This window comes from Bos grunniens, chromosome 13 (assembly GCF_055505025.1).
Source record: "Bos grunniens cultivar Pamir isolate PY7600 chromosome 13, Bosgru_T2T1.0, whole genome shotgun sequence".
Classification (NCBI taxonomy): domain Eukaryota; kingdom Metazoa; phylum Chordata; class Mammalia; order Artiodactyla; family Bovidae; genus Bos; species Bos grunniens.
In genome coordinates this window covers 47,421,132-47,439,950 of record NC_141177.1, presented here as the reverse complement: position 1 = coordinate 47,439,950, position 18,819 = coordinate 47,421,132, and the positions used below count along the sequence as shown (strand labels likewise).

The following is an 18,819-nucleotide window of genomic DNA, read 5'->3' as shown; positions in this document are numbered from 1 at the left end:
GTCTCACACAACATACAGGATCATCAGCAGTACTCATTTTCCCAGAACTAAAATTGCTCTTAGTTCTCAGATACAGTCTCTTGCTGGTCATTTCATAGACACTATAAAATTATCATGAAATTAAAAATTACCTGAAAGGCCCAGTTCTCATGGAACTAATCTCAACAATGTAATGTTTAACTGCCTGCACTGGCTCCAGGAAATCTGGTAGAAATCCTAGTATTATATGAATTTACTGATAGCTGTTTACCAAGGAGCTCTGAGATTAAAATGAAGCAAAGGTTATACTTTGGGAGTTCATCCTTCTTCCTTGCTCACCACTGTGCAGAGGGACACAATTTGAACACTTCAGGAAATGAATTCTTATGCACTGCGTATTCAGCTTGAATTCAGCACATAGGAACAAGCTGAGAGAACATGTCCATACATCACAAAACTAATGAGTGATAGAAGAAAAGACCAAAACTCAGGTTTCCGGGTACCTATTATTTCCACTAAATCAACACCAATTTTGGAAATACCACAACAATTTTGAGCATAGCTGAAGAACACTGCAGATTCTGCTCTCAGGCTATTTCAAAATTGTGAAGCTGCTGGAAATCAGCCCAGTGCTTCCAAATCTCTAGAGATCAGGGGAGAGTCAACTCTCAACACCCACCCGACTCTAGCCAGGAGAAGGCTTCACCAGGCTGCAGGTACCCAATACAGAAGGCAAAATTCAAAAGGGTTCTTCTCTACCATCTACCACCCCCTAGATCTAAATTATTATGCTAACAAAGCCCTCTATGGATGTATTTGCAAGATTTGGTTTGCTGGGCAGGTGATTACATGGAATTTACTAGTTCGGTCTAAAGAGGTTGAAGGAGATTTGGTCTAAAGGCTGACAGAGGACACCAGAGTAGAACAGAAAGGTCTAAGCCAGTGCTCTTCAAAAGTGATGGTTATGCAAACTGTGACCTGTCCTGGAGGAGACATCAGAATATATATCAACACACTGCTTCCCGAGCCCAAGGTCTTGTTTTAAAAAACAAACATATACCATAGCTCAACTAAAGAGTGTATTTAATGACAACTAATTTCCGTTGTGGCACAACCTGCAGGACAGTGAGTTAAAAGTTCACAGACGAGAAGCTTGAAGAGCACGGGTCTATCAAATCCTAGGTTAGTACAAGTTAATATCTTACTTAACAAAATGCGCTCCAGGGTACAGCATTACAATCACATACTAGCAATTAAGTTCATCTTCTCCACCCTATTTCTATCCCTCAAAACAGGTTAAGGAAGAAACTTTTAAAGAAACAAGGAAATTATTAAAATGCTGATATGCAAAAGCAGGTGTTAAATGTTTTTCCCATTGTATTATTTTCCACTTTACTGAGGTATAATGACAAATATAAGATATTTTATTTAACCTGGGTTAAAATAATCTTTTTTTTTAAACCTGGGCTACCTAATATTCATCAATGCATCTCTTTCATTACAAAAATATTAATGAATGGTGATTTTATATTTTACTTTACTACTCAAAAAAAAAAAGTCCATTAGAAGTGATTTTAAGACATAGTTTGAAAGTAACCTTCAGATTACTTCAGATTGCTAATGTTCAAAAGCCAGCTTCTCAGGTAACATTAAAATCAGTTTGTAAAAAAATGCCATGCCCACTGGGTACATTATGATGAAAAAGACTACCACTTGAAGGTTAATTATATACTTAGAGTTGAAATTTACAGAAAGGGGAACCTTGATTCTAAAAACACATGACATTTAATCCCTGTTCTGTTGCCACTCACATACTGAAATCCCCTGACACCCTTTAGAATCTGGATGTTGCAAACTTTCTGATGCCCATTATTTATGCTGATTTCATTATGCCAATCTATTTCCTGAAAATCAAGATAATCAGAAACTGTTTTTCCTGAATAAAGAATTTTTTTTCACCAAAACAATGTCCACATGGCCCGCCTCTGTCCTACCAGCAGATGAATACAAAATCTAAATAGTCAGTGATGAAGGGAACATGAGGTTAGTGCTAGACTGTTAAATTAATGGGGCTATTTTTCACAAAAATGGATATTCATTGTAAAATATTGAGTATATTTCTTAGTGAAAATGATTCAGCAGAAGCAGTGTGATGATAACACCTGTGAAAGTTTATCAAGCTGCTGTCTGGATCTCAATACCATCCTTCTATGTTCTGTGATGCTAAGGCTGGGACAATGCAAATTACTTTCTACTTAGCCAGCTGGCTTTCTGTTAAGAGTCTGCCAATACCAGACATTAGAGGACTGAAGGGCAGGAGAAAGCAGCCACAGCGGATCCCAGTTTCTAGCTCTCAATCCAGAATCAGAAACTTTCATTATATCCCTCAGAGAACTGTGCTGGGCTCCTCCTCTGAGCAATTAGGTTCTGATAACCCCCAACCTCTTCCTTTTGTTTCCAGTCCTCAAGGGTAATCACTATCTATGCTACTTTTTGTTTTCTGTGTTTGAAATTCTCTGTGCTGAAATAACCAGTATGATTTGTTTTCATAAACATACCCTAATACTTAAAACTAAGCACAGTGTTTTTTATGAAAATCATTGATGTCCCAATTTTCTCTGGAAATGTACTAATAACACTGATTCAACAAGAAACAAAAAATAATAAACTCCAAGAGTTTTAAATACCACTTAAGGTACGATAACCACCTGAATAACCAAGGCAATGGCTGTAGGATTCAACCAATACTTCCCTGGCCTTTCAGTTAGTTGTCCTTTTGTCCTTCCTGTAACGGATTTTCCACACTGCTATCTGATGGTTTTTAAATTGCAAATATAGCACTTCCCTGACTAGGCCCTTGAGGAACTCTCCACTGCCTTCACGTACAGTCCATGATCCATGGGAAGCAAAAAACGCTGTGTGATCTGACCCCATTCTCTCTGTAACCTGAACTCCTACCATTTCTCCACACCAGCAAAACCTGTGTTCTCCAAACAAAGTGCTTTTTCACACTTCTATGTCTTTGTAGGCGCTGTTCCTTTCCATGCTACACGAATTCCAGATCTCTTCCACTACATGGATTACAGTCAGCCTGTTGGCCAGCACAGCCTCTTCATCCAGGCTCAGTCCCCTCTTGAGGGCTCCCCCAGGACCTTAACATGTACTGATCTAATGGTTTACGGACCTACAGTCAGTCTCCACTTTTTTTTCTGTTCTATACATAAAAAATCTAGCATCTGCTTGGAAAGTTGAAATGTTATTTTTGCATGAATGTATTGAACTTTCATTTGAATCCTAACTTTAAAAAGTTCAAACTACTTCATTAACAATTACTTCATTTTTAGAAAAACCTACAGTACCTCACTGGGTTTGATGCCTTTCAGGACCGAGATCTCTATTATCACTAATGTTTTATAGGGTATAGAATATATAGTAGATACTCAACTTATAGATTTTAATAACAAAAGTTTAAAGATTATGGGGAAAAAAGCTCAAGACACAAGTTTCATAATCTGAAGTTCTTTGTATCTCAAGTATCACAACAGTAAATTTTGCTCCACAAAAGAATGTTAATGAAACAATATCAAGATAGCATATTCAGACTATCCTCAGTTTTAATATTAAAGCTAGCTCATTAGTTCAGGTGCATTAAGATCAACATTGATTTTTAAAAATTTTGCAATATATTCAAAAAACAAAACTGCAAACGTTTATATACTTACTGCATCTGAAGTTTTGCTTGGATTATTGCTTGGATTAGAAGAATGTGAATTTGAACTATGAAGAGCACTGTGGTTGTGTGAATTTTCTTGGGGAGAGTAACTGGTCCCTTTAAAAAATAAAAAGCAAAGACAATTTTAAGTAAGTCATAGCTGATGTTTATACTGGGCTTCTGTCATACTACAGATATATCACTAATTCATCATTGTAAACCTGAATTTTTATCATTTCTAGGAAACTGTAGGTGTTTTTTTTTAAATTACAAGTTGTATTAAAGACACAACATACACAGAAAAAAGGCCAAAAGTTCCACTAATGAGAGAACAAAAGTGACAGTTACCCAATTATCCACTGTCCATGGAGTTCTCCAGGCAAGAATAGTGAGCTGAGTTGCCATTCCCTTCCCCAGGGGATCTACCCAACCCAGAGATCAAACCCGGGTTTCCTGTATTGCAGGCAGATTCTTTACCATCTGAGCCACTAGGGAAGCCTCAATTATCTAGTAAGTTTTTGCAATTACTTTTCAACTTCTTAAACAGTTTCCACACTTGCTTTTTCAAGTTTTGACAAATTTTAACTAAAACAGTATAAAGTTTTCAAAAGTTAAGTTTCAGGGAAGGTGCCTGCTTTCAAGATGATGAAAATGACATCATATCTCCTCACAACAGGACAGTTGCTTTAAAGTAACTCATGAATTTTATGAACCATGACCATCAGGGATGCCAGTTTTATCTTAAGAAAAGCCAAGATCTAAAAATCCAGACTTGATTAGTAATACAAAAAGCTCCACTACCCAAGTCTAACTGTTAGTATTTCAGTTTCATTCCATCAATTTTTCATCATAAAGGTAACATAATTCAACTTCCCACCTACTCCTTGTCCCAAAAAATGAACTAGCAAGTGGTATGGGGGCTACAAGATAATGAACAAAAGCTGGAAGCAGGAAGAGCAATTTAGATGGTCCAGTGGCCCTGGAAATTAATTAGCAGTCAGAATCAGGGTGGTTATGAGAACAATTGAGTAAGAATTAACTATTTCAATCAACAAGAACAACTACAGACCTACCTTTGCTTTATTGGGCTTTGCTTTACTAAACTTCACAGATACTGAGTTTCGTACAAATTGAAGGTTTGTGTCAATCTTACATCTATCAGTGCTATTTTTCCAACAGCATTGGTTCACTTCTTATCTCTGTGTCACATTTTGGTTAATTCTCATAACATTTCAAATTTGTTCACTGTGATTATCTTTGTTACAGCAATCCGTGGAGAGTGATCTTTGATTTACTACTGAATTTGTTTTGAAACACCACAAACAACATCCACACAAGATGGCAAGCCTAAATGATAAATGTGTGTGTTTTGACTGCTCCCCCATGTCTCCCCTTCTCCACGGGCTGTCATTTTCCCTGAGACACACAGTATTGAAATTAGGCCAGTTAATAACCCTACAATGGCCTCTATGTGCTCAAGTGAAAGGAAGAGTCACATACCTCTCACTTTAACTGAAAAGCTAGACATGGTTAAGCTTACCGGGGAAGGCAGGTTGAAAGCCAAGACAGAAAGCAAATTGGGCCTCTTGCACCAAACAGTTAGCCAATGTGAATGCAGGAGGAAAGTTCCTGCAGGAAAATTAAAAGTGCTACTCCGGTGAACACACGAAGAAAGCACAACAGCATTACTGCTGATGTCGATAAAGTTTGAGTTCAGATGGAGAAAAGATTATACATACTAGCCACAACATTCCCCTAAGCCAAAGCCTAGTGCAGAGCAAACTCTTCAATTCTATGAAGGCTGAGAGAGGTGAGGAAACTGCAGCGAAAAGTCTTAAGCCAAGAGGTTGGATCCTGAGGCTGAAGCAAAGAAGTTGCCTCTGTAACATCAAAGTGAAGCCACAAGTGCTGATGTAGAAATTGCAGCAAGTCACCAGGAGATCAAGCTAAAATCTTACATTCATGAAGGTGGCTACACTAAACAACAAAATTTTCAACATAGATTGAAACAGCCTTCTATTACTTTCACGGAGAGAAGTCGTCAATGCCTGGCATCAAAGCTTAAAAGAACAGGCTGACTCTCTCAGGAACTAAGGCAGCTGGCGACTTGAAGTTGAAGCCAATGCTCATTTACCACCTGAAAATCCCAGGGCCCTTAAGAACTATGCTAAATCTTCTCTGCCTATAAATGGAACAAAGCCTGAATGACAGCACATCTGTTTACAACATGTTTTCAGCCCACTGTTAAGAAAAAAGACTCCTCTCAAAGTACTAGGGCTAACTGACAATTTGCCTGGTCATCCAAGAGCTTTATGGAAACATACAAGATTCTTGTTGTTTTCATGCCTGGTAACAACTACTGTGCAAGCCCATGGATCAAGGAGTCATTTCAACTTCCTGTTCTTTTTCAGAAATACATTTCATAAAGTTATAATTGCCATAGACGTGAGTCTGACTGACCTAGGTAAAGTAAATTAAATACCCTCTGGAAAGAATTCATCATTCTAGATGCCAGCAAGAACATTTATGATTCATGCACGTTAAGAGGTCAAAATATCAGCATTAACAGGAGTATGGAAAAAGCGCATTCCAACCCTCACAGGTGACTCTGAGACTTGTCAAGACTTCAGTGGAGGAAGGAACTGCAGATGTGGTGGAAACAGCAAGACAACTAGAAGTGGAGCTGCAGATGGGGCTGAACTGCTGCATCTCATGATAAAACCTGAATGGATGAGGAGCTGCTTCCCATGGATGAATAAAGAGGTTTCTTAAGAGCAAAGCTACTGCTGGTAAAGATGTTGTGAAGACTGTTTGAAATGACAAAGGATTTAGAATATTACAAAAATTTGACTGATAAAAGCAACAGCAGGCTTGGAAATCACTGACTCCGATTTTGAAAGACGCAAAATGCTATCAACCAGGACTGCATGCTAGAGAAACATTTGTGAAAAAAAGAGCCAAGCCAGCAAACTGCACTGTCTTAAAGAAATTGCCACAGCCAACCCAGCCTTCAGTAATCACCACCCCAATCTGTCAGCGGCCATCAACATAGAGGCAAGACCTTAAGATTAGGATTCCTGAAGGCTCACAAAATAGCATTTTTTTTTTTTTTTAGTAATAAAAGTATTTTAAAATTAAGATGGTTGTTCAGTCGCTTAGGTGTGTCTGACTCTTTGCAACTCCATGGACTGCAGCATGCCAGGCTCCCCTGTCCCTACTATCATTCTGGAGTTTATGCAAATCATGTCCACCAAAGTCAGTGATGCTCTCTAACCATCTCATCCTCTGCTGTCCCCTTCTCCTTTTCCCTTCAATCTTTCCCAGTATCAGGGTCTTTTCCAATGAGTAGGGTCTTTCCATCAGATGGCCAAAGTACTGGAGCTTAAAGTATGTACATTTTTTAAGACATAATGCTATTACACACTTAACAGTCTATAGTATAGTATAAACTTTTACATGCACTGGGAAATAAAAAAAACTTGTGTCTCACTTTATTGCAATATTCACTTGACTGAAATGGTCTGGAACCAAAATGGCAATCTCCCCAAGGCATGCCTCCAAATGGGTAAGAAAGGTGGATTAGGACAGAAGACAACCTAAGGTTTCACATACTCAACTGGAATGGTCAGCAGATTCTAAGAATTCAGAAGTGGAGCAAGAAGTCTGTTCCATTGGAAAGGTGACAGGTAGGGGACTGGCATACAGTAATGTAAAAAACAAGCACTATGAGCTCAGAATGAGTAACAGCAAGGCAAGAGGAAAGGGAATAACCAAGATTTAACGTTGGCTACAACACAGCTTATTGGGGAAGCTAGAAGCAGACTCAGAGACCCAATAAAGCTAATGATATGACAAAAGATATGTACTTAGGAAAATATAAGGGATACAAGAGGAAAATTTCCCAACAAAACAAGACTGCTGCTTAAGATGCCTAGTGGTTTCTTCATCTACTTGTTTAAATGTACCTTGTTGGATAGTATGTATTTATGTAAAACATCCTCAACTTTTAAAAAAATACAGTAAATAAATTCTTCAATAAACATTTTAAGACCAAACACAATCGAAAGAAGCAATCAGTCAAGGATAAGCTCCGTGTACAGGGACGTTAACATGCCAGCCTGAGATTGCTATTCTTAGAAAAGTCTGCTTGCACAGTTGGTCCTCGGCTAGCACAATGACTGTTCAGGAGGGTTCCCACAACAGCAACTGTTAAGAGTGGTTCACTGTGCCTAAGCCTTTCTGCAGATGATATGGTTTATACTGAATACCTGCTTTCCTACTGGGAATCCAGACTTCTGGTTCAAATCAGGCAGAGATGCCTGCATAAGAATCCAAATCCAATAAAAACCTTGGGTACCAAATCTCTAATAAGCTTCCACAGTCCACAACATTTCACCAGTGTTGTCCCAATCCGCTGCTGGAGGAAGGAAGGGTGTGCTGTGTCTCTCTGCTGGGCCAAGACTCTCAGAAGCCTGCACCTGGTGTCCTCCAGACTTTGCACCACATGCCTTTTCCCTCTGCCGACGTCACTTTGTGTTCTTTCGCAGTTATTAAGACAAAGCCGTGGTAATGAATGTTAGGTCCTGTGACTCCTCTTAAGACAATCACCAAGCCTGGGGGGTGGTCTGGGGACCCCAACACATTCAGTTAAAAAGAAAAAAAATCCAAATTAAGACTTTTAAAAAGAAAATTTCAAATCTACACCAAAATTTGTACTTTTCAGGTGTAAACTTAAAAACTATTTTTAAAAACTCAGCTTTACAGTTGCATCCAAGTGAAAGAGAACTAGTTATATGGCCTAGAGAACACCACATTTATACCCTATGAGTTGAGGATCCCATGGAAATTTCCATAAATGTTGCAATAATGAAGGAAAGAATGGCCAGTCTTACCAACTGAAATGGTCCCCAGAGTAGTTCTGTAAGAAGCCTGGGTTAGATGCCCTGACATTTATTTGCATACGTTCTTGAGCAAGATGTAAATCTATGAAACAGTAGTGCCACACTAAAGATGTGGTAAAAGACATGTTAGGCAGAGTCCTTTATAAGCCTAAGACATATCAGAAATGAAATCTACTGATCTCTCTTAAGTTTAAGACACAGGAATTCACTTTAGTGTTATTCTTCGTATCAATGAAAATTCAAAAAAAAGTGATAATTAGTACTAAAGTGCTTAACCTCTGAACAAATGACATGTTAAATAGCTTTTAGGTCTGTTGTTCAGTGTTTTCAGAGGGCACAACATAACAATTAAAAACCATAAGCATCAAGACACACGAGTCTAAGACTTTAATAGAATCCAGAGAAAAAACTCAATCAGCCTTTAGGAGGAAAGCTATTTTCAGAAACAGGAGCTTTTTGATAGGGACTAGATTCCACATTCTATGAGACAGATTCATCTACAACACTTAGCAAAACTACCAACTTAAAAAAAGAAGTGAGGAGGAATGTCCTGGTAGTCCAGTGGTTAGGACTCTGCACTTTGACTGCTGAAGGCATGGTTTCCAACCCTTGGTTGGGGAACTAAGATCCCATAAGCAGAAAGGTGTGGCTCCCTAAAAAAGTGAGGAGCAAGATTAAGACACAGATATTTTATCGAAAGACTAAGAATAAACTGATATTCTTAAATAGAACCCAAAATAAGTAAGAGGTTGTACAGGAAGCATGATAAAGCAGGCAACAGGCTCTCTAGATTAGGGTCAGAAGGATGCACTTAAGAACTCAGGGCAGGGAAGATTTGTCTCTGAATAATATGACTATAATTGGCTGAACCAAAGGTAACTATTACAAAAGCTACAGTTTATATTATCTTCCAAAGTATTTAGGGGGGGGGGTGAGCATCCCATTGAGACTATTAATTTCTCCATGTAGTTCTTTCCAAACTGAAGTATCAAGCAGGCAGAAAAGCAAGGTCAGAGCAATGATTATGGTTACGATTTTCCACTGCCATACCTATGGAGTGCTACAAACAGTATTTCTTTGAAAACTCCCATAAATTTTTATATCCCACTCCATGATGGATTTGTATGTTTCAGGATAAGAAAAGTGTTTTTTATTTTGGTAATAGCAGCATAATGCATAGTCTCAGGCTGAGAGAAAGAATAAATGACCTGTGGATGGTAACATATCCAAAGAAAAATACAGCCACACATAAAACTTGAACTCAGACTTTCAATGCTAAATTCAGAGACATACATGTGTATATGCTGGTGAGAGACTGTCTCATAGAAGCTGCTTGGCTCAACAAAGTAATGGAAGCAAAAGCTGTTTACACGTCTGATGACCTCTATGCTTTCTTTACATTACCAAGAAAAAGGCTGTCCACTTCAAAGAAAAAGAAATTATCTCCTTGAGAAAAGCAGAATTTGTGACTAAGTGGGATGAAACTGTTTTAAGTAACACAAATTTAAACCAATCTTAAGAAATTAAAGTCTGATGAAGCAAGTATTCGAGACTTTCAGAACACACGTGCAGCCAGCCATTTAAGTATTATCTACAGTTACTTCTATTCTCTTAATTGTGGCAATGACTGTGTGGACCGTGAAACTAGAATTTTTACTATCCAGCCCTTTAAGAAAAAGTCTGCCAACTCCTGGACCAGGCAAATGACAGACAGTTCATGTTAATAGTGCAAGATGCTACCCTCCTCCCTGACAGAATCTTCACTATTTAAAAGGGCAGAATAACCCCTCCTACTTGTCAACCTCTAAACTTCAGAAGCTAGATCTTAAGAGTGACAAGGCTATAACCTACAGTCTGAGAAAGATGAAGTCCTAAGAGTACCATGGGAAATGGGACAAAAAATGTAGGGAAACTCACCTAACTCAGCAAGAAATGGGCATTAAGCAATTAGACTGCCCTCCCATTAGAAAAGGGAACTTGGATATTAAATGGAAAGTGGGAAGTACATACAATTCTATATAAACAAACAAGGCTAAGAAATGCAACTAGCTTTTCTAAAGATGAAATAAGTTTCCAGTCTATTCAGGGGCAAAATATGGCATTGTGTCCTTATTCAGAACATGGTAACCACTAGAATTCCCTACGACATCCTCAGACTTAGAAAATAAGTCTTAATGCTTTCTTCAAGAAACTGGCAAGAATATGTAAGGTACACCTATAATAAATGAAGATCACAAGTACATCCACCACCCCAAACTGCTATTCAAACTAATACAAGCAGATAATGTGCATGACTGAAGAAGGTTCAGCAGTGGACCTCAAATATCAATCTAGTAAAAAATGTAGAATTCAAAGTTAATTTCATAGTGATTCACACTCTATGAGATGGGACCTTAAGATTTAATTTTTTACAGGCACTTTCTCTGTCAAGATGGTTTTGGTGGTCAGGATCCAGACCAGGGCTTCCCAGGTGGCACTAGTGGTAAAGAACCCGCCTGCCAATGCCAGAGACATAAGAGACGCGGGTTTGATCCCTGGGTTGGGAAGATCCCCTGGAGGAGAAGAATGGCAACCCACTCCAGTATTCCCTCCTCAGAAATTCCATGGACAGAGCAGCCCAGCAGGCTACAGTCCATGGGGTCACACGACAGTCAGGCACATTGAGCATGCACACATATATTAATAGTATCCAGCCACACTTTATTCCAAGTATCCTCCTCTCATAAGTTAGAATCAGAGACCACAGATATTTAAACATAAGGGGATTTCAGACTTCCCTAGTGGTCCAGGTCTCCAATGAAGAAGACAGAGCTCCATCCCTGGTCAGGCAACTAAGCCCCTGCACTGCAACTACTGAATCCGCACGTCACAACTAGAAAGCCCACCTGACACAACAAAAATCTAAGTGCCAAAATTTAGATCCAATGCAGCCATAAATATTTTGAGAGAGAAAGACTTATGCTTAAAGGTCAGGGGGAGTGCACAAAAAAAGTCATCTACCTGTAATGGGCATTTCTGCATAACAATCAGTATTTTCCTGAAACACCTTAAATTCTGCAAAATTGCACACTAAAAATAGAAGTTTTATGGGGAAAATAGGGTAGGAGCAAATCACTCAAAACTACACTGTATCAGAACTGGAGCACTAACAAAAACTTGAACACTGATAAGCAGCTCAGTATGTTTGCAGATTGCTTCAAGGGATATTAAATTACTGGGGTTGAGAACATGGAAATGGGATTCTGGGTAACAAGGTTACCATCAAAAAAAATGGACAGAAAAGTATAAATTGCCACAGAGAGGAAGCCAAGCCAAGTGAGGAAAGCAGACTTGAATTTTCTTTAGAGGTCTTGCCTGTACAGCTAGATAAGGGCTTTCCCTTTCTATTTGAAAGTTATATCCTACTCCTGCTATTCTGATTTGCATTTCCTAGAAAAAAAATTTTCATGTATGAATCAACACAACTTCATTATATTGATGCCATTCTCCAATTTACCGACTGCATATGAGCTACCTGGTAATGAAAAGTCAAAGCTGTAGCTAACCGGACTTAACTACTCTGCACAGGACATTTTTCAAAGAACCATTTTATATCTGAAAAAAATCAGCTCCTAATTAACTGAGCCTAGAACCTGGTTCTGCTTTATTCAACCTGAATTTTCTAGAAATGTAACTGTTGCACACATTGTACTGTATTGAGTTTTGTTTTGAACTTTTACCAAAATGTTCAACTCTTACAAAAACCTCATCACAAACAATAATGCCATATACTACACCTGCTGGCATCAAGGAGACATGACTTAGGACCAAAAATAATTAAACTTTAGACATAAATAAGAGATACAACTCTCACTGATTAATAAAGCTCTCACTTTCATTAATATAGACTATTTAAAAAAGAGTATTGCTATCCTGTATATTTATAACAAATGAATATGCTAAATATTTTCAGCACATTGATACCAACTGCTGCTGCTGCTGCTAAGTCGCTTCAGTCGTGTCTGACTCTGTGCGACCCCATAGACGGCAGCCCACGAGGCTCCCCGGTCCCTGGAATTCCCCAAGCAAGAACACTGGAGTGGGTTGCCATTTCCTTCTCCAATGCATGAAAGTGAAAAGTGAAAGTGAAGTCGCTCAGTCGTGTCCGACTCTTCGCGACCCCATGGACTGCAGACCACCAGGCTCCTCCGTCCATGGGATTTTTCCAGGCAAGAGTACTGGAGTGGGGTGCCACTGCCTTCTCCGTGATACCAACTACTCTGTGCAAATTACATTTAACATCGTTTCCTTTGAAGCTGCCCTTTTATTTCCTACTCTTAATATGTGCAGGTGGTATATATTACTTTACTCACACTTGTCTACAGGCTAGAAACTGGGAGTTTACAAAACACATGCAGCAAGGAAAACTGAGTTGTATCCCTTCCTTACATCATACAAAATAAATCACAGAAATTAATATAAGAGCAAAAACTATAAAACTCTTAAAGGCATACTCATTGCCAAAAACACAAGCAAAAAAGAAAAAACAGAAAAATTAGACTTGGTCAAAATAAAAATCTTTGTGCTTCAAGGTACACCATCAAGAAACGAGAAGACAATCCACAGAATGGGAGAACATATCTGCAAATCTAGTAGGAACTCTCTGGCCAAAAGGTACATGAAAAGATGCTAAACATTAGCCATCGAGGAAATACAAATTAAAGCTGCAATGATATACAACTTCACATCCATCAGGATGGCTACAGTCAGAGAAACAGACTTAACAAGTGTTGGTGAGGATGTAGAGAACTGGCACTCTCCCACACACTGCTGCTACAGAAGTAAACACTCGGCTGCTTTGGAAAACAGGCTACCAGTTCCTGAAAAGGTTATATACAGAGTTATCATATAACACAGCAATTACACCTCTAGGTATGTGTCCAAGAAAAATCAAAGCATGGGCCCCAAATGTTTACTGCACACTACTTGGTACCGCCAAGAGACAGAAACACACCAAATGCCCCACAAATGATTAACAAATGAATAAAACATCCTATGTCTATACTATGGAATATTATTCAACAAAAAGGAATAAGTATTGCTACACGTTAAAACACAATGAACCTTGAAAATATTAAGCTAAGTGAACAAGCCAGTCACAAGACTATACGTTGTAGGATTTCACTTACATAAAACGTCCCTATAGGCCAATTCCCTTCTATAGAGACAGAAAGGAGATGAACGACTGCTGACATACAGTAGCACAGGGGAGTGGGGCTGCAGGTACAGCTACAGTTTCTTTCTGAATGATAAAAACGTTCTAAAATTGGTTGTGGTGATGGCTGCACAGCTGTAAATGGAGGAACTGTATGGCAGGTGAATTACACATCAAAAAAAGGATACCGAAGTCTTATATATTTTATATATCTTATATTTGACTTTTACTTGTCTAGCTTAGAAGTCTGCCATCATTTCTCAAATCCTACTCCATGAAATGCTTTAAATAAACAATCTCTTGTGGTCACGGGAATGTGGTAAAGTTGCACATGATACCGTTTTACAGAAAACTTGAATGAACTTTAAAAGCACTGAGAACTGTTGGTGAATAAACTTTAACCTGGTGCAGGGGCAGGAATTAAGTACAGATATTTGATACAATATGAACCGAACCTCAAAATCACCATGCTAAGTGAAAGAAGCCAGTCACAAAGACCACATGTCCACAACAGGACAATCTATTAAGACAGCAGATCAGCAGTATGGAGTGGGCAGGGAGAAAAACGGGAATGATGTTAACAGGTACGGAAAAAAATTTTTCCCCCTAGGGGGTGGGGTGATAACTGCGTGGAATGTGAGTTATATCTTTTTGTGTGTGTGTGTGTGTGTGAGTTATATCTTAATGTTTTTTAAAATAACTTTTAAAAATTCTTGCAGGGTGGGGACATTGGGTCTAACTAAGTTAAGAATCACTTATTTAGTGAAGAGTACTCAGGCCTCATTCAGGCAATCTGGGCTTCAGTAAAGATTTTGCCTCTACACTTGAAGATGTCACCTAACTTCTGTAGTAATCTCTACTTCTCAAATAAGGCAATGGTGTGCAAGACTGCAAAAAATGACAACTAAATATGAAATGCATATTATGGATATTAGTAACTTCTTTTGACCTCTGCCACCTGACTTTGTACTAGGCGACTGATGCAGATTTTAGAGTAAGATTTTTATCCTCCCTCTGTTAGCTCTTGGTGAGGGCTGTATTAACAAGGTAACCATGAAAAGTCCAGGGCCTTCAAACTGCCTATGCCCTCAAGATTCAGTGCCTCATACTTACATTTCTAAAAAAATTATCAACACAGGACTCTCAACTCTTCAGCGATCTCAGGCACTGGCCCTAATACCACACAGAGTAAACAGGCAGTGAGCACTACAGGGCCCTACAGGCTTAATCCTGGACTAAAAGCACCTCTTCTTCTTGACTCCAGTAGAAATTCACTGGATTCACCATAATAGCTAACTGCCCTCCCACTTTCATTCGTATCTCCAGTTCAAAACACTCACCACAGAATAATCAAAATAATCTTTTTAACATGTATCTCAGATCATGACATGTGTTTCTGAATTTCAATCAGTACAGAGCGAAGCCATTCAAACTTCTCATTGCTCACTACACTTTGACTACACGGGCCTCTTTCATTTCTCTGAATATATGCCCAGTTCTTTCCTACCCTAGACCCTTCATACACTCTACCTGCTCACCACTATCTCCCACTGCTGTCTGTGTACTACTTCCTGGTCATCCTTCAGTTCCAGTTTAAATGCCAAGTTGTTAGAAAAGCCCTCCCTGATCCCTCAATCTAAAAACAAGTCCCCACTGAGAATGGATACATGTATATGTATCGCTAAGTCCCTTCCCTGTTTACCTGAAACTATCACAACATTGTTAATTGGCTGTATCTCAATACAAAATAAAAAGTTTAAAAAAAAAATTTTTTTAAGCCCCCATCACAGCACATCTGTCCTTTATAGTTATTTTTATGCAGTGTAATTAAACCACATCTCACATTGCTCCCTATGCTTTCTTATTTTTATATTAGCTGACTGGCTAGTCTAAGACAAAATGCATTCCTTTGAAAGAAAAATATAGGTTAGTATGAAAAATAACAAGAATTTTTAGTTAAATTGATAAAATTATCGTGAGACTCTAAAAGCATGAGTAGGAGACAATGCAGTTGAAAAACTTAAAATATCCTTCTCCCAACCTGATGCCTTTAGAGAGACAGTACAGCAAACAAAAGAAAGAGGCAGGGGCTGGCACGCCTTTAGGTCTCCTAGTATTTTCATCTCCTGACTCTAATCAACTGAACAAGTGGCAGAGTTCAACTTTGGAAGCCTCATGGCACCCCCTCAATCTATGAACAAATGAACAAAGGAATCTTCAAGTAAGTGCCCTGTCCTCTATGAAATGGAGAGTAAAATTCTGTCAAAGCAAACAATATGAGCAAACGGCATAAAAGGATATGAGCACAGAATGAAAGGGTTCAGAGGGCAATGAGCAGAACTAGTCTGACAGGAACATATGGTTCCCAAATGAGATAAAACTATATTAAGCTAAATTAAGCCAAAGACATCAAGGACCCTGGAAAGCAAACAAAGAGGGTGTGTGTGGAGATTTTTATCTTTGCTTTTGGGGGGTTTTTTGGTGGTACTTTTGAATAGTACTGGGTGCATCATGAAAAAGCAGATTAAAAATATGTCTTTAAGGAAAACATGAAAGACTAAAGAATAAGATTAAGAGGATTCTTTCTAGAGAAATGGTTATCTAGTATTCTCTCCCAGCTTCAAGCCACAGAATTTCTTCCTTACGTGGCTGCCTGCTCATCCTTCAGATGTCAATTCACGTTACTCCCTAAAAAGGCCTCTCCCTGACTACCTCCTACACCGGCCTCCCTTCCTCCCTGCCATTATCATGTATTTTCTTTATAACACAAATCACAACATGAAGTTACCCTCCTTGTCTACTTTATATTATGTCTCTTCCACCAAGAGAGAAACTTCCTGTGCATGGGAACCTTGCTGCCATGCCATGCTACAATACCTGATGTAACTACAACAATGCTTGAGTTTCTCAATAGACACATGAATGGAAACCCAATACCTCAGACAGGAGTGCCTCTTGCTACAATGGTGGTAGTGGGGGATTAAGGGTAAATAGCTCAGTCACATTCTTGGAACCTCTAGGCTCTATACAGTGTCATTTAAAAAGAAATGACATAGACAATCCCTAGAGTTTAGCTCTCGAAAAGGCTGGATAGTAGTTCTATGTATCATAAGCAGGTATACAAAGTCCACCTGTTAAATATGACACAGCAAATAGGTTTGAAGACATTCATGACCTGAAACACTCACTACAAATGTCTGACTTAAACTTACTTTAAAACTGACACCCTCCATTCTATTACCTAGGAAAAGTGCTTTCCCCAAACCTATAAGCTACATGAAAGAAAAAAGGCAGCATATTCCAGCAGTTACCTCAAGGAAAACACTATAGATGAGAAGTTTTAATACTGTTGTACTGTGTCTCTTAAAAGACGCTTACTCCTTGGAAGCAAAGTTTTGACCAACCTAGATAGCATATTGAAAAGCAGAGACATTACTTTGTCAACAAAGGTCTATCTAGTCAAGGCTATGGTTTTTCCAGTGGTCATGTATGGATGTGAGAGTTGGACTATAAAGAAAGTTGAGCACCGAAGAACTGATGCTTTTGAACTGTGGTGTTGGAGAAGACTCTTGCGAGTCCCTTGGACTGCAAGGAGATCCAACCAGTCCATCCTAAAGGAGATCAGTCCTGGGTGTTTGTTGGTAGGACTGATGTTGAAGCTGAAACTCCAATACTTTGGCTACCTGATGCGAAGAGCTGACTCATCTGCAAAGACCCTGATGCTGGGTAAGATTGAGGGCAGGAGGAGAAGGGGACGACAGAGGATGAGATGTTTCGATGGCATCACTGACTCAACGGACATGGGTTTGGGTGAACTCTGGGAGTTGGTGATGGACAGGGAGGCCTGGTGTGCTGTGGTTCATGGGGTCCCAAAGAGTCGGACACAACTGAGTGAGTGAAGTGAACTGAACTGTGTCTCTTAATACAGACATATACACACAAACAGCATTTACTCTAAAAACCCCACCTGTTTTTGCTGTGTACTCATCCTGCTTTGTATTTAGACAGGTCTGCAGTTTAGGGTGGGGTACCGGTGATCTGAGATTGGACACCTTGTATCTAGGTCTTCTCCAACTGGGACATGGTTGTATATTAAAGGGAAAAGTAAATACTGCTGTATCACCTAAACCAGTTTTATAAACATTTAAATGGTGCATGCAAAATACTACCAGGTATCTTAAAAACAGAAGCTCAGAATGATTAGGGATAAGACAAGCTGCAACAGATAACGTTGCTGATAATGTTTAACCTGCATACCAATTTTACTACAACATGCTTTCTGCAGAGATTATTATTATGTTATCTCTTCACTCTCCCTTGAGTTCCCCTCTCTGTTCCTCAACACCCACCCTGTCCAATCACAGCTCTAGCCAGACTCAGATATTACAGTTTTACTGAGGAACTGTTTCAAACTTTCAAGGAAAAAGTACATCATCTGTTCCAGAATCAGATTCAATCATTAAAATAACCAACCAGAAAATTCTGGCAAAAAATAACAAAAATCAAAGAAAAATACCAGAAGAGGATTCACATCTATATACACACCTCAGTCCAGGAATGCACAACAGCTTAATATTAGAAGTCTTGCATGAATATGAATCTTAAATTTTAACTTTTTTAAACATTCTGTCAACAAATAATGAGAAACATTTGACAAACTTAAATAAAGACTTAAATACAGTGTTAACAACTAACTGTAGCAAATAGATGGAAAAGCTTCAAATAAGGAACGGTCTTTACATAACGATCATCCCATCATCAAGTAATACCCTTTTAAACCCCAAGAACCGTATTTCCGATTGAGTCTTTTACTATTTTTTAATTGCAATAGCTATTGATTTTCTAAAATCAAGAACATATCAATATTATAATCAGAAGCTACAGAAAAGCATTAAGAAGGGTAACTGTATCCTCCTAGGTTTTTTCTCACACATAGATCTAACACTCATAGAATCACCCTACTTTACATGTGGATTTTTCTACTTAATACCCAAGAACATCCTCACTAAATGTGGTTCTACATCATTTTTAAC

General features: G+C 38.7%; 1 protein-coding gene across 21 annotated transcripts in view; it reads right to left on the bottom strand.

Annotated features, from left to right (window-relative positions):
• WAC (WW domain containing adaptor with coiled-coil) overlaps window positions 1-18,819 on the bottom strand; it is a 77,718-nt gene that overhangs the window by 29,496 nt on the left and 29,403 nt on the right. For 18 of the 21 annotated variants that reach the window (XM_086333887.1, XM_086333891.1, XM_086333899.1 and 15 more), the window contains exon 4: window positions 3,702-3,808. In XM_086333887.1, the coding sequence (XP_086190013.1) occupies window positions 3,702-3,808 (107 nt within the window). Of the gene's footprint in view, window positions 1-3,701; window positions 3,809-7,959; window positions 8,317-18,819 lie in introns of those variants that run through there. The other 3 variants (XM_086333903.1, XM_086333905.1, XM_086333906.1) reach the window with 1 other exon arrangement.